Source organism: Macaca nemestrina, chromosome X (genome assembly GCF_043159975.1).
Source record: "Macaca nemestrina isolate mMacNem1 chromosome X, mMacNem.hap1, whole genome shotgun sequence".
Classification (NCBI taxonomy): Eukaryota; Metazoa; Chordata; class Mammalia; order Primates; family Cercopithecidae; genus Macaca; species Macaca nemestrina.
The window spans coordinates 138,957,955-138,974,827 of NC_092145.1; the positions used below are offsets into that span (position 1 = coordinate 138,957,955).

Consider the following 16,873-nt stretch of genomic DNA (forward strand, 5'->3'; position numbering starts at 1 on the left):
AATATTGTTTCCAGAATCCTCTGGGCTTAAAGCCCGGAGCCAAGCAAAGAGAACCATACAAATAATTAAGGGAGTAGTGGAATTAACTTACAGGGAATTCTTTCTACTTTTCTTCACCTAGTGAGATCAAGTGTAGTATTAATTTCACATCAGATAGGTCTTCTATCAGGGAACTGTATCCTATTCTGGCAAAAGATGATCTAGTGGATTTTTTTTTCCATTCCCAACTTGGAGGATGTAACAAATTATATATAGCTTGGGAAAGTGATGCACCAGGTCTGCTGCATCAGGGGCATATTTTTAAATCTCTAAAATGAATAAACCTCAAGGAGGGAAAAGAAATACAAAGGATTGCATTACAAAAGGAAAAAAAGAGACTGCTTCCTTTGCATTTACATAGAATCTGTGGGGAGAAGGAAGCCTAACCTAATATCAACTCTAGGTCATTGATGTTAAACATTTTCTGTTTGTTTATTCTTTCATAAAAGTTTAGCTTGTATTTTAAGCCTATTTTGAGTAGCAAATACCATACTCAATTTGTAGGTAGAAAAATTAGTCGCTGAGAAAGTATTTCATTTGTGTTTAAACACAGAGTAAGTCAGTGAAAGAGACAAAATATGACCCAATTTTCTGGCCAATGAAATAAAAACCGAGAGCTACAGATCTACATATTTTTATCAAATTCAAATTATAAGGAATTTTTCTTATGGCTATAATTTATTCTATGACTTGTCACTCAAAGATTACTGCCCTACAATTATACTAATGAAACATCTCTAATCGTCTTGTTAATAGTATAATGCATGCCTCAATTGACAAAGCACGCCTCTTATACTCCCTTATTGGTGCACATTATGATTCAATGTTCGACATATTTTCAGGCTGCTTTGGTTCCTGTCAATATCTGCTGTCAAAAAAAAAAAAAACTCCATTTAGGTTTTTCTGATTTCTTGAGTGATGCTTTTAAAGAAGAAAAAGTGTCAAGTCGGTGAGTTAATGGCTCATTTTTCAATGTGGCTTTTCTTTGGTATCTATTATGAAATTATCCATTTTATGTGCCCCTTTTCAAAGGCCACTCTCAAAGTGTAAGTCTCCAATATCAGAGCTGCTTTAGAGAATTTTAGAGCTGGTGAGAGCTATTTTTGGCCACGTGAAAAGAGCTCTTTAGAGACGGGTTTGAGAGAGTGAGAAGGTCTGTCCCTAAAGTCAGGCAGCTTCAATTTGGAATCTTGCCTTTTCCTGGAACTATATGTATGACCTTGAGAGAATTAGCCTCTCCGAGGATTCATTTCTTCATCAGTAAAATGAAGATGATAACACTAACCTCAAAAGTTTGTTGTGAGGATGCAGGTATTTAAACCCTCTACCTCTGCCTGCTTTGCACTGTATATATTCTTACAGTACTTCATTTGAAGGAAGGAAGGGTTCCCTGGTTAAGATGTTTGAAAACCATTGACACAGCCTAACATTCATATTACAAATGGGGACAATGAGACCCAGAGCAGTTGTTAGTTTTTCAAGCACAGATAACTTGTGGCAACTGCTAGCATTAGGCTCTTTTCACTACTGTAAGCCACCCATGAAACATGGAGAGGCCACATGGGGGCACATCACTAAAATTAATCTCCAAACAGGAAAAGTAGTCATCTCATAACATGCCCTTCACAATATTATATTATTCTGGATGACCTTTACATGTCCCCTTACTAAAAACTACAATCTACTATAGAGCATATATACTTGATTAAATGAGTTAATTTAGCAATCAAGTCTTTCAGAAACAATATGATAACTTGAGCTCACTATTAGGAAGATGCCCCCTGTAGATGCTTAATAAATGGGTTGGGGTAGGGACAATTTAACTAAACTTTTAACTGGTTAACTTTTTCCCCAAATAATCCCTATATTGATTTTTCCCCTCTTTCATCCAAACTGTAGTGATGGAAATAGTCTATTGGTCCAATATGGATTATCTTCTGTATTATTTACACTGTCTTGATCTTCTTTATTCAGGCCCCTATGATATTTCATCCAATCTAAGACGCTGTCAATTGTAAAATACCATTATTTTACATCCTGCCAAAATAAAGCAAATGTGCCAACTAAAATTGTAGGACACTGCTGGTTGTAAGACACATTCTGACCAGAGATATTAAAAGAGATGCATCTTGGAATTCATGAAGTATGGCTCCATATTTGCCACCATATAAGACAAATCTTTCTCCTCTCTTATGCTCCCTCCTCCTCCCACTCTAGGCCACCTGGTATTTCCATTACACGTAAGAATAGCATAGAAAGCTCAGCCTTAGGTTTTTAAAATGCTTTTCTCTAAAGTTGTGCTGGGTTTATATTTTAACATATGTGGTACATACTGATTAAAAATACTCCTTGGCTTGTTGGTACTAGGAATGGCTCCACAATGATGTACCTCTCTGGTTACTTTCCACAAATACTTTGGATCTATTTCTTTCTGTGGTATCAGCATTATTCTAGTAAGGATGGGGTGTTTTAAAGCTCCTGGGTAGGAAAAGTCACCTCCTGCTTTGCTCCTGAAGGGAGCACAACACAGACTTGCCATGTTGCATGAACATGGACACTGGATGCTTCCTGTTTCATAGGGTTAATCATTCCCCTGGCAACAGAGCTTGTACCAGGCAGTTCCAAATGGGACTTACCACACTTCCTAATAACTTCCTTTGGTGTGGTGCCAAAATCATACAATGCATGTCATAAGATAAAAAAATACTTTGCTCCCTTTGTTCAGGCATCATTTACATGCATAACATCTAAACGAAATTTCAACTTTTCAAGCCCACATATCCAATTACTCATAAGGCAACACTTTATCTTCAGTGGAAAAATATTGTATTCTACTTTAAAATGGTATTTGATGGTTGTTTTATGTGAGTGATAATACTGGTTAAAGACATTTTTGATCTGCATTACATATTTTCACCATTTGACATCAAATAAGTATGGGAAAAATTCAAATTTACACATTATCTCACCAAGTTCAAATTACAGTGTCAATATATCCCTACCTAATTTAATGTTTAGAGGATGTCATGAAGGTATTTTATGTTTACCACTGATGGAGATTAGTATGTTATCAACATAAAAGAGAAGAGTCAATGAGTGGTGATACAAAGGGAGCTTGGCCAAGCACCCTCTTTACTCCTTACTGACCCACACAAGTACATGTTGGGAAAAAGGTAGAAGAGTGTCAATTTCAGAGACTAAAGCAATAAAGTGCAGGACATTATGGAAAGGAGGAGGTAGCTTAGGACGTGTAAATGTCTCCCCTCCCACGTGGTAAATTTGAAGGGACTGGAAGGGGGGCTAAGGTGTGGGATGACTTATGCAGATGCTCTTTCCTCCTTGCCTGTCATTATATGTTCCCTCCTTATCCCCAAGAGAGAAAAATAATATGCACCTCAGGAGGGCAACAGCCAGAACAAACTGTCTTCCAATTCTTCCATCCAACAAGAAATTGTAAAATCACTGCACAGACCTAAGCATGTATAATAAATGAAATCTGTAATAAATGTAATCTGTAATAAGTGGAAGTCAAATTTTCCTTTGCATATTTTTATGCTGTCATTACAGCAATTTTCCTGAGATAAAAAGCTTTGAAGATGTACTTTTCAGATGCATTTTTCTTCACAATGATTACTGTCTCAGAATGTCATTGCAATTTCTTACTTTTCTTGAGCTAAACCTACACTGTTTTCTCTTTTAGGCAAATATCAATATTCCAATGGGAGCCTTTCGACCAGGAGCAGGTCAACCCCCCAGAAGAAAAGAATGTACTCCTGAAGTGGAGGAGGTGAGGAAACCTCAGCTCTCAGAACACAGCAATGTTTTTCCTTTCTAAAATCTTCACCAGAGGCGGCAGAGGCAAGGCAAGGGCTGGCTCTCCAGGACAAGGGAGGGGGCAAATGACTGTGTGTCAAGGAATCACATACAGTATGTACGTTTCTTTAGTTGTCTTGCTTAGTCCGCCCTGAAATGCACTGCCTTCTCCCTTCCCTTCAGCCAAATTTAAGTACTGTACCTGGCACCATTATTTGAAGGTACTGAGTTTAACTTCCAGTCTGTTGATTGACTGATTATTTGATTGATTGTGTGTATGCGTGTGTGTGTGTGCACATGTGTGTGGTGGGGAGGATAAAGCCTCTGATAAGTTTTTGGTCTAGCAGTAGTCACTAGATTGGCAAGTTTTCACTTGGGATCATTTATCCAACTGAGCAGGATGTAATAATATTTAGTAGAGCTTCTGATAAGTGGGAATGCAGGAAGTAAGCACATTAAATTATTTGAGGATTCAAATAAACAACAAACAAACAAAAACTCAATCTCTAAATGTTTCCTTTGAAAAGGGTACTTTGCAAGGGAGTCTATCAAGCCTCCATTTCTGTATTTTTCCTCTTTCTAATTCTTTACTTCTCCCCCAAATTCAAGTACCCAGTCTGCTAAATTGGAGGCTACAATTAATAATGAATGCCATAAAAAGGGAAGAGTTTCTTCCTCAGATGTTTTTATTTCTTACCCAATTGTAACTTTTCTGCTGAAACCTGGAAGGTCTGATTCTGAAAAAGATAGTGAAGGTTTTGGAATATTTTATCAGCATAAGACATGGAAAATGGAATCAAATAAAGCCACAAGGCACAGCAAACTATATTTCATCTTTTTAAAAAGGTAAAAAGGCTTTTAAACTTTACCAAGTGACATTTTTGGTATTTGTCCCAAAAGAATATCTATTACCATTTCAAAGGTTCCTAATAAAACTTTGTTCTGCCTGTAACCTTTTTTCCTGTGAATATTCCTGATGTGGTCCTAAATTAGTGGTTCCAGTCTCCTATCAGTAGAAAGATAATTTTTGAAAGGAGCAGATGGAGTATTTGAGTGATATCATCAAGTGCTGGAATTGCAGCCACTAAGTCACTCTTGATGAATACAAATTTTGAACATATCAGTTGGAAAGACCTGGCCCTACTCTGCTTTTATAGTTACATAATCTCAAGTTCTGGTGCTGTTAACTTTGCCATCAAGTTTACTCATGATCATGAGGTCTCCATCTGGGACTTGGGCCAAGCATTTCAGAGTCTGCGTCTGCAAAATAGGATCCCCTCCATTCCTCAGAGGGTCACTGTGAGGGAAGAGGCATGATATAATGGACATAGCATAGCCTAGTAGGTATTCCATAAACTATTTTTCATCACTTGATGTAATTATCCAATTTTCATGAAGCACTCCTGGGCCTATTGTTTTTGCATGTTGTAAGGAAAAGGCATGGGGAGGTAGAAGGGATGGCGGTGGAATTCTTCTATACCTTCATTTATCTGTAATTAGATTTTCTTTGCTTCCTGTGCTTCCTCTTAAACTGTGTCTGTCACTACCATGGCAATCAGTCGGAAGGTAGTTTGACCCACTTTTCTCACTAAATTGACTGATGTAACAGCTGTTTTGGAGGCTCACATTTCATTTTCCACCTGTGGTACAGATGGCCCCTGGTTCTTCTTTGTACAACTGGTACTTTCCTCCACACAAGTGTCTCAGGGGACTGGGGAAGCACTTTGCTCTCTCTTGCCTTGTATCTAATCTGATGGTTGCAGTGCATTCTAAAATAGACAAGAACTGATACAGCTTGGTTTGTGAACAACCACTTTATAATTAACCACATATACAAATGGCCAACTAGTATTTTTCATAGGATGGAGGGAGTGATGTATTCACAAAGATACAAAGACCCCAGGGATGTTTCTTTTTTCTTTTTGTCTTTCTTCCTTTTTTTTTTTTTTTTTTTTGGAGCAACTTATTGCCCAACAGATGGAGTGTTTCTTGAACTGTACCATACCTTTCTCATAGAGCTCATTGGGCAGGAGGGTGGAGCTAGGGATGGTATTTCTTTACCATAAAAGCAGAAATAAACTCTCAGGATTTGTGGAGTCTTGGGGAGGGAGTGGGATCTAATGATTCAGTCTCTGGCCTGGACCTCAGATTAAGTTTCTTAGGAAGACAACATTGTGAGGGGAGTAGTTAGACAGCTTGGCTTGGCCACAGGGTGGGTTAAGCAGGATTTTGCCAATTAGCTTCAGGCCCCAGCCACATTTTAAGGCATAGTTTGAAAGGGAAAATAAAATGTGGATTTGAAATAACATATACATCCACATTTATTATCATTATCTAGTTTGCAAACTTGGAATTGCTTAATTTTGTAGACTTAAAATTCGTTCATTGCCTAGCTTTGCATGAGGATAATTACTGTTTAGAGATCATAACATACCATCTCTGAACAGAACAGATCACCTCTATCTATCACATTCAGTAGGTTCCTCATTTAAACTCAGAAGGATTTTTGATCCTGACACCCTCTCAGATGTGAAGAGGATGTTCCCCAGCAGGAAGCCAGAATGAATCTTTGGCTGTCTGCCAAGGCCTGTGAGCACTGACCCTGTCTTTGGCTCACCTATGGTTCTGGTAAGACATTTGCTCTGCTCACAGAGCTGGAGTACACCTATCTGCTTGGCCCAGCCACAGATGGGCATGTGCCCAACTCTGAGGCCTTACAGCTAAACCTTAATAAACAGGGCTGGTCTTTTGCGTAAGACAATCAGCTGCTTGCTTGAAGTGATTTGAAGGGTATTGACAAGCCTCTACTAAGCTTCCCAAATCTCTCTTTTGACTGAAACACTATCATCATTAAGCCACAAAATAGCATGTTGGGATTTTCTGTTAATTATTTCCCTCTACACCTGGCTCCTTTACAAGATGCAAACATTTAATTCTGGTCTAGCCACTTCCTAGCTGTGTGGCCTTGGGGCAAGTTTCTTAGCCCTTCTTTGCCTGAGTCTCCTCAACTGTAAGACAGGGATGATAATAGTACCAGATTTATATGGTTGAGATGAGGATTAAATGAGTTAGTACATGTAACTTAGAACAGTTAACAGTGTGCCGTTATTATTAAATCTTTGGTGTTTGAGCATGAATGAGCAGGTCAGATTGTATTGTCTCACACAGGAGAGTTTAGGGAAAAACTCAGTAGGATATCTGGCAATAATGAGGGAGATGAATATGGTTCACTATTTTGCCAAGTTTTACAAATACTCTGTGACCCCCAAGGGAAACATTTCCCTTCACAACAGCCATTCCTGAAACTGAGAATGCTGCTGTAGCTGGTAAGGCTTCTTTTACACTCTCTTTATCTAAGCCAAAGAATGTCTTTCATGTCCCTTCTTCATTCAAACATCCACTTACAAAATTAAAAAAGGACTTATTTATTAGCCAAATGGGGCCATCTGGAACCCTGTTTGTTTATGCCTTAACTTACTATAATTCTTACAATTACAAATCCATAAAATAAATGGAATCTGATTCCTGTTATGTTTTTAAAAGATGAGAGAAGTTTCATTTAAGAAAATGCACCATTAACCCCCTTCTTCCTGAGTCAATATCATGTCTAATTACTAAATGTATTGAATTATAATTTCTCATTATATGTGACTTTATCAAATCAAGTGGTAAAAGTCTTACGCTGATAAATTAAAAAACACAATGCATTGAAGTTTTAATAACTTGAGAGGAAGGTACGTATTAAATATTATTAATCTGCATATGTTCACTTCAAAATTTTTGCATATAAACATGTAAGTACAGACATTGGCTTTAATGTGTTAAATGTGCCAATACAGAACATTTTGATGTTACAAAGTTAGTAAATGTGAGTTATCCAGGAACTTAACAGAAGGAATTGGAAACATTTTTCTCTTTCATGCTTCCTTATTAAGATCTACTCACCTAACAGCCGTGGGAACATTTATTTAAGTGAGGAAACATTTTTTATTTCACCACTACACGTATATAAAACACACACACACACACACACACACACACACACAGCACTTTATAGCCTTGTTAAAAAATTCTTTCTGAAAGCATAGCAAAGAACATTTTGGAATATCTAGTCCTCCAAGTGGATGCTTTATGGTTTTAATTATTGCTTCTAAATCTACATTTATAAGTGATAAATTTGTATGCATGACAAAACAAAACAAAACAAAAACAAAAAACCAGCTGCTTCTAGGGCTCTGTACACTGACCCAGGGAAACAGTATTTTCCAGATATTTACAGCAGGTATAGTCTACATTGAAATACTTTATCATTTTGTTTGGGTGAAACGTTAGCTATTTCATCAGCACTGTACCAGATCTAAAGAAAATGACTGTAGGAAAAGCCATTAGCCCTTAGTAGAAAAATAGCACCTCAATATTTTATGTCTACTTATCCCCTCCGATAAACAATTTTAAAACATTTCTATAAAGGACGTGTCTACTAAGCAATTTGTTAGAGTTTGGGGAAGCTTGAATACTTTCTTCCTTTAGGTTCTAACCAATTTGAGAACTAGACATAGGATCCAGACAGGGATTAAAACACACCATCAGCTTTAATACCCAACTGACAGGGCTGCTGGTGGGGGTTGAGGGTAAGGCTGGGGTGGAGGCGGGGCATAGAGCATAGGGCCCACCCTCTCTGGTGAGAGGCAAACATGCAGTTACTTATTTCTTTTCCCGGGAACTGTATTGGTTCACCCAGTTGTTGGCCAAGCAGATGGAGCTCTCCGCCAGTCTGTGTTAGTTTGGGTCCTTCAGGAAACTGACCCAAAGATATTTGCTGGGGAAAACACTTGTAAGGAAAAATGGGAGGGAGCTGCATGAGGCTGGGAGGGAGAGAGGGATAGAGGGTTGGGTGGAAGCATCTCAGACTTCAGTGCTGTAGTGAGGCAAGTTCTCCAGGTGAAGTCGCTCCGCAGACGAGTCCCATGTTTCCCAGGAATGGGCCCGCCTTAGAATTCCTGTCGCACTCACTCATTGGCTACAAGCAGCCGTGGGAAGTGTGACCTCAGCTTGGTGATGGATGGCTGGATTTCAATGTGAAGCAGCTGGAGCCGTCATTCAATTATCCTCTCTGCAGTAAACTGATCCGAGAGGCGCGTTCTCAAGGCTGCCACGGTGATCAAATGTTCTCCAACACCTTTCCCTGGGGCCACAGAGAACAATCCTCCCCTACCCACCACCTCTAGCAAATAGAAGGAAGGGGCTAATAATCAACCTTTTTTCTGTACACATGAGTTGAAGTTCTCGGAGCCACACACAGCAACTGATCTTGTTTTATAGTTACCATTATATGTGTGTTTGGTGTATGCACATAGAGGCATAGATTTTCATTATGGTACATTCTTGGGATTGATCCAATTAAACAACAATCAACAAGTATGCACGCGCACCTCTGTGCCAGACATTGGAAATGCCACAGAAAAGGATAGGATGTGGGTCCTGCCCTAAAGCTGCAACAAAAATATAACATTCAATGAAAGGAAATTTAAAATACTTCTCAAAGCAGGAGAGAGCTGGGCTTCCTCTGCCGCTCTCCCTTGTGGTGCCCATATTCAAAAAGGTTTTGCTTACGTTTGTTTCAGTTTGTTTATGCATCCCAAAGATGTTATTTGAACAAAGACTGGCAGCCACTACACCCCAAACAAAACAGGAAGCTCCTGGACTAAATTATTGTTAGAGCTTGCTATGCTCTAACATTGTACAAATCTTTGCTGTCAGGCATATTATAATTGTATGATTACAAATTAAAGTCAATCTTGTAAGATGTTTCTCTTGGAAACACAAATCCTTTGAACTAGTGGTAATTTTTGTTAGTTATCAGAAGTTGAATGTACTCTAGTGTTTTCTAAGTTATGTGGAAATTACTTGTTTTCTTCTTCCAACTTTATTCCACACTTCACAACAAACTTTAGGAGATTTTATTGAAACTCTAAGGCTGTCTCAACAACACAAGGGACAGTCACTCTGCTAGAAACACACTTTGACATCATTGTTGCTTTAATTTTTTTTTTTTCTGGTTCATGCTCATGGCCCAAAGAGATCAAATGTCTTTTTTGGTGAGTTGGATTTCTTCTCCTTTCTCTTCAGGGTGTTCCTCCCACCTCAGATGAGGAGAAGAAGCCAATTCCAGGAGCAAAGAAACTTCCAGGACCTGCAGTCAATCTATCGGAAATCCAGAATATTAAAAGTGAACTAAAATATGTCCCCAAAGCTGAACAGTAGTTGGAAGAAAAAAGGTGAGTGAGAAACTATCTTCTTTGTCTCAAGAAGGCCTCTGTAAAATGATTTAAGGAAGCCTTCCACTGAAGAAATCTGGAAAATTCTACAAGAGTTCATTAAATACCAGGGGCCTTCAATTTAAGTCAGTATTTCTGGTGCAGTTTTCTGGTAAAGCCAAGTTTTGGGGCCTGTCTTATTCCATCACCAGTCGTAGATCCATTGAGGATGTTAGCCTGCCATTCTCCTTCTGATCATCCTTCTTAGTTGTGGAAGGATGAAGTTGGGAGAGGAAAGATGCTTGGGAAAAGGCCTTGAGGTTTTGATCTTGAGGTCCAGGGAGCCCTCCCTCACTTCATGCTTCAGTTTCCTCACCCAGGTATCACAAAAAGCAACAAGCTATTCATGAGCTAGAGGATCAGAGGATCAAGGAACTGAACAAGTTTGGGAGTATAAAGAGGCAGAGACCCAGGAGTTCAGTCCTTTAATCAAGTAACCCAGGTTTGTGTAAGGCAGACCAAGAGGATGCCATAATGACTCTAGGGTAGGCTCAAAACTTGCATGCTGCCTTACAAGGCACTGCAAGCAGGGCTTGTGATCTTATTTTCATTTTAATTGCATTTGTTCAATAATGATCCCCTGGTGAGGGTTCAGACAACCCTCCACCTGGCTCCTGTGGATTGGTATGGGAATTCTGCCAGCAGGGGAGTGTGGAATTGGCCCAAGTCATCACTCTTTCTCCTAGGAGACCCTGGGAGCAAATCTACCCTTTTCCAACATTACTAAGCCCACAATGTACAATCTATTCCATTTCTTAAGCAGAAATTTAAGTCTAGAGGAGAGGAATCTGTATTGGGAACATAAAACAGGTTTTTATCTGGTTGATTGTCCATTCATTCATTTAGTCACTCACCCATTTATTCAATCAATATTTATTGAGTGTTCACTACATGCTGAACACTAGAAACATTTATTCATCACTTACCATGAGCAAGATATTATGTGAAGAACAATATGTCCATTTTTTTTAAGCCTCATGATACCCAATTATTGCTCTCATTCTTGAGATGAGTCTTAGAGAGATTGAGTTTCCCCATCTATCACGTATTCTAAAAATGGAGTCTGCCTTCAAAGTTAGTGCTATCACCTACTTGTTATATTGCTTCAATCCCTTCCTCCCACCACACCTTACAGATGGATTGCATGCTTCCTGTTGGTGTTGGGGTGAAATCTTCTGACTGGATGGCAGAGGCAAGCAGTGGGGCAGACAGGGCCCTGCTGTATCTTCTCCTCTAGACAGAATAAGGAACAGAATGTTCTGTGAGACAGTCCAATGCATTGTGGCAGTGTTATTTGTGTCACTTACACTGACTTACTTGGATGTTTACAAGTTAGTTCTGCCGAAAAGGTTTCTTTATAGTCAGAGAAAGTGAGGAGCCGTTTTGAGTTAAAATAAAAGAACAGTAACTGGTGCTTTCAGCACAGTTACATAAAAGAACACAGGAGTAAGAGTAAAACAGAGTGGATCTATGACCATAGATTGAATCCCAGGAACCTGGATGGGGACAAATTGATGTGAGCAGGAACTAACCTGACACGTGGCTACATGTACTTGTTACTACTGATGACAGAATGGAACAAATTGATGAGTGAGTATCACATTCAGTCCTGCTTGTGTTGCCAAGTTGAGATGAAATATTTCAGTGTGGTAGGGATGAAGTTTCAGAACTTTCTTGTTAGAAAGCCTGGAGAGGGGAACTTAACTTTTTGTCATATTGATTATCATCACCCAACCAAGGCTGTTCAGTTGGACACATGAATTTTTAATGCAAACTTTAAAGGTTTTTTCTTTTATGAAATCCATGTTGACCTAAATTTAACCTCAGTTCCGGTTTCAGAAGAATTTGGTTTTGAAGACTCAGAGGAATGCTGTTTTAAAATGAGCTTAGAGAGGATCTTGCAGTGTTACTCAGCAGTGGGGTTGATTCAGTAGCCTTGGCTGTGTGATTACAGGGAACAAGGAAGAATAACAACTCAATCAAATATTAAAAATGTACCAGAATATCCAGAACACATTTTTGTTACTTTATTTTCTCAGAGAAGACTTTAATGATTCTTCTCTCCTTAACAAATTCTAATGCAAAACCACTCAGAGAGACCTATTTTTCTTTATTCTTACGGTAATGTGAAAATCTAAGTTGTCAGGGTAATTGATCTGAATTCCAAATGAGTACAGTCATTGTTTTAAGCCAAGGAATGATCTTTACTTTTTGTAGCAAGCTGTTTTGCTTTTGACTTATTTTTCTCCTGCAGATATGTCAGAGATTTCAAGACTTCAGTAGTCATAGTCTGTGGTTACAGAAGGAGAACATTTCTTAACATTGATTGATTCAGTGAACTCATAAGCAGTAAATACCCTGGACCAGCCATCACTTAACCCTTCACTGGTTGGATTGATTATTTTTCTTCTTGGGTCACCACTTTGTCACCCACCCTCACCCTGTGTTGTCCAGTTATTTGATCAAACAGATCATTGGTTTGAAGATTGAATAAGTCCATCATGTCCATAGTGTCAAATGCAGTGAAAACCACAAGGCTCAAGGTCCACATAATACTATCACTATTACAGTACTTTAGACATATAGGACAGGTTAGCATCTCATTTTAGCCAAGATGAGTGCCTCCTTTTATGTGGGATTTCAAATTCTTTCCATGCCCTGTGTCATGGATAGAATTGTTAACAGGAATCAATTAAAAACATTACAGAACAAGAATCAGAAAGGCCAGTGACTACCCCGTTGGGCACCAGAAATGGTGGCTTATGGGAAAGGACTTGGGGCCTAGACCCAAACTGGAACCAGACCAGGCAATATAGAGACAGCACATACCAAGTCAAAGCCAAAAGACACAGGAGTGTCCCAAATGGGGCCTCAGTCCAGGCTGGAACTGGCATGGGACAGGGAAGGTAGGATGTTCAGCCATATAAATTTTGGAATCCTCCTGGCTGTGATTTAAGGTAGCCAGATGGTGACTTAAGAAAGTCCAAGAACCAGATGAAGAGGAAGGACCAGTGGCAAAATCTAGAAACCAGGTGTCCTCCAATACTTCCAATCCTGCTTGTTTGCTGCATTATCAGGAATCCCGCAGGGCCACTATCAGAAGCCACTGTCAACTTGTTTGCTTACAGTTGTAGCAGATACCACCTCAGGCTTCATGGACAAAGGTCTGGGGAACCTGCAGAACTGCTCTGGGCTGGTGTCCAGACTCTGTGTCCATTTCTGTTTGCTCCCGACCCTTAGATCAGAGCATAGGTACTCAGTAAATAACCCTTGAAACTAGCTTCTATACCATGAGCACTTTCTTCTTTCTGTAGTAAAATGTATAGATATAAAACTTGGTCCCTGCTCTCAGGATACTTAAGTCTTGATGGAAAGATAAAATACTTCAAAAGGTAGCTAACAATTCAAAAATTAGATAGCAGCTTAATTATTAAAGATATCCCAAGGCTGTTTATGACCCACTAACAACTAGGCAGTAGAGATAATGCTATGACTTTTGAGGGGCTAAGGTATGATTTGGGGTCAGGGATAATTTCAAAGAGGCAGTGGGAATGGAATGGTTTAAACAGAGGCTCAGAGATCACCTCTGGACATATGGAGCATTCAGGGTATTGTTAATAATTAGACCAGCCTAGTGAGACCAAAGAGTTCCTCTAGGCACTACATCTTAAACTTTTGGAGCATAACAAAATAAAACCCACAGCCCCCCTACATCATCTCATCTCTTTTTCCAGTGGTAAAAGAATTCAGTGATATCAAAGAATTGAAGAGGAACAAAATAAGTATCAAAATGGTAATGATGCATCAATTATAAGAAAAAGAAATGATTAACAAAGGTAAAACCTAAGAATAATTCTACAATGATGCTGATGAGCACCAAGAAAGTTGCAATTGAAAGCCTTGGGACTGATGAAGCTCTAAAAAGAAATTCTCATTCTGAAGTTGCAGGAATCCCTTCTCTCTGTGTTGGACATTTCAGCATGGCCACATGTGTGGTAGTCAGACTTCATGGTTATATACTAAACTAGGGTTTTAGAAAAATGTGAAATTTTAGTGATTCTTGATAGCTCACTTAGCAGGTTTTGGTTGTGTATAGAAGTGAAAATCTATGGAATTAATCCCCATTCGTCATTAGGAACTGAAGAAAGCACTTGCGTTTTTGCATCGAGAAGTCTTTTGAGGTCAACCAGTGGGCCTTGGACCATACTTTGAGAAACATTGCTGTAGGGCAGTAAATGAGAGTGAGTTGGAATGATCTGCAGCGCCTTTTGTACCCATATACAGCCTCATAATATCAAGTTAGTCTCCATCTCATACCCCACATCAGCTAGCCAGCCCTGATTTTGGATTTTGTAGATTTGAAAAGAATCTTTATAATGCCCTGTTGGGGGAGGTGTGCCCTTATCTTAGTCTGCTCGGGCCGCTATAACAAAATACCATAGACTGTGTGGCTAAAACAACAAACATTTATTTCTCACCGTTCTGGAGCTAAAAGTCAGAGATGAGGATGTCAGTATTGTTACGTTTTGGTGAGAGTTCTCTTCCTGGCTTGCAGATGGCCATATTCTTGCTGTGTCCTTTGATGTCTCTTCCTCTTCTTATAAGGGTGCTAATTCTATCATGGGGACCCCACACTCATGACCTCATCTAAACCTAATTAACTCTCAAAGGCCCCACCTCCTAATATTATCACATTGGGGATTAAGGCTTCAACATATGAATTTGGGGGAGGGACACAAACATTCAGTCCATAACAGTCCTCTTCCTCCAGCACTCTGCCCCATCCCTAGCATCTTCTGTTTATCCTGTCACAAACTTACCGAATCGTAATGTATTTATTTTCTTGTTTACATCTTCTTTATGATGCTATTGCATAGCTCCTTTAAAGGTTGCAATTCACATGATACATATTAGGTACACAGGGCAAGTCTGGAGGATGTTGCCAGTGCCCTGACCACAGCAAGTGTGGGATCACTTAGAAATGTAGACATTCCAAGTCCTTGTAATCTTAGGGAGCTTACCACTTTAAAAGAAAGACTTGCTTCTCTCACAAAGGTCCATAGTTAACATTGTTGACGAAAATCAGTAATGGGCCCAGAAATTTGACTTTAAATTAATTGATTGTATTCCTCTGGGAAACTAAAAAATTAAGGAAAATGTCAAATTTGTCTCATATTCCTCAAAAGAGGAGAAAGACGTGTAAACCAGAAGAAAACTTAGTATTCGAGAATTCTTTGGCTTTATTTTTCAAATAACATCTATGTCTAGATAAGACATATTTACCAACCTGTCATCCAGAGAGTTGTCATCTCTGATAGGGGAGAACATAAGGCGCTCATTACTCTTAAATGTTAAGCATTATCATCATTCCTACTGATTCAAGGGCTAATTCTGAGAGTGTTGGCAGGAAGGCAAATTGATATACCCAGACAATTGATAAAAAGTGTATTTAGTATGTAACAACAGACCTCCAAAACACATGAAGCAAAAAGCGACAGAAATGAAGGGAGAAACAGACAATCTAATGATAATAATTGGGGACTTCAATATCCCATTTTCCATAATGGCTAGAATAACTAGACAAAAGATCAACAAGGAAATATAAGACATGGACAACACCATAAACCAACTAGACCTAACATATATAATATATATAATATATACACACACATGTATGTATATATACATACATATACATTATATATGTGTATATATACATATACATTATTTATGTATACATTCTATATGTATATATACATATATACATTCTCTATACATGTATGTGTGTATATATATTATATATAGTGTGTGGATATGTATATATACACACATATAAAACACTGCCCAACAAAGCAGAGTACATGCATACACATTCTTCTCAAGTGTACATGGAACATTGTCCAGGATGGACCATATGTTAGGCCATGAAATAAGTCTCAAATTTAAAAGGATTGAAATCATACAAAGTATGTTCTATGACCATAATGGAATGAAATCAGAAATCAGTAACAGAAGGAAGTTTGGGAAATTCACAACTTGTGGAACTTAAACAACATGCTTCTAAATAACCAATGAGTCAAAGAAGAAATCACAAGGTAAATTTAAAACTATTAATACTTTGAGGCGAATGAAAACAAAAATACAGCATACCCAAATTTATAAGATGCAATGAAAGCAGTACTTAGAGGAAAGTTTACAGTTATAAATGACTATATTAAAAAAGGAGATCTCAAATCCCATAACCAACCAATCAAATCAATATTAGCACCTATTCCATATTTGGGAAACATGCCCTTTATCATCTTATAGTAAACTTATGATTAAATTGATACGTGAATGGAAATATCATTCCTTTTAAATGGTAAGGCATAATAAATGTAATAAATCTATTTGTATAAACACTATAACAATGTAACAGAGGCTGGGAAATAAAAAATGATTGCCCAGTAGATCACCATTTTAGCAAAATACTGACTTTGGTATTTCCCCTTCTAGTCTTTTCCTCTGGGTTTACATGTGGGATGCAATACAACCAAGTTGCTAACAATATGTTGATTTGGGGTTGTGAAGACTTGGTCTCATTTCCTTCTGTGCTTGCAACTTTGCACTCTATGTCTCTATTTTCTTGTTTGGTAAAAGCAGAAAATGGTACCTCTCTCAGTCAGTAGTTGTGAAGGGTTAGGGAGATGTATTTTTGAAAGTAT

At 38.5% G+C, this 16,873-nt stretch overlaps 1 protein-coding gene across 1 annotated transcript in view; it reads left to right on the forward strand.

Annotated features, from left to right (window-relative positions):
* LOC105478213 (small muscle protein X-linked) overlaps nt 1-16,873 on the forward strand; it is a 52,863-nt gene that overhangs the window by 10,887 nt on the left and 25,103 nt on the right. The window contains exons 3-4 of the mRNA XM_011735343.2: nt 3,740-3,826; nt 9,982-10,130. Coding sequence (XP_011733645.1) covers nt 3,740-3,826; nt 9,982-10,116 — 222 coding nt within the window. The 3' untranslated portion in view covers nt 10,117-10,130. The remainder of the gene's footprint in view (nt 1-3,739; nt 3,827-9,981; nt 10,131-16,873) is intronic.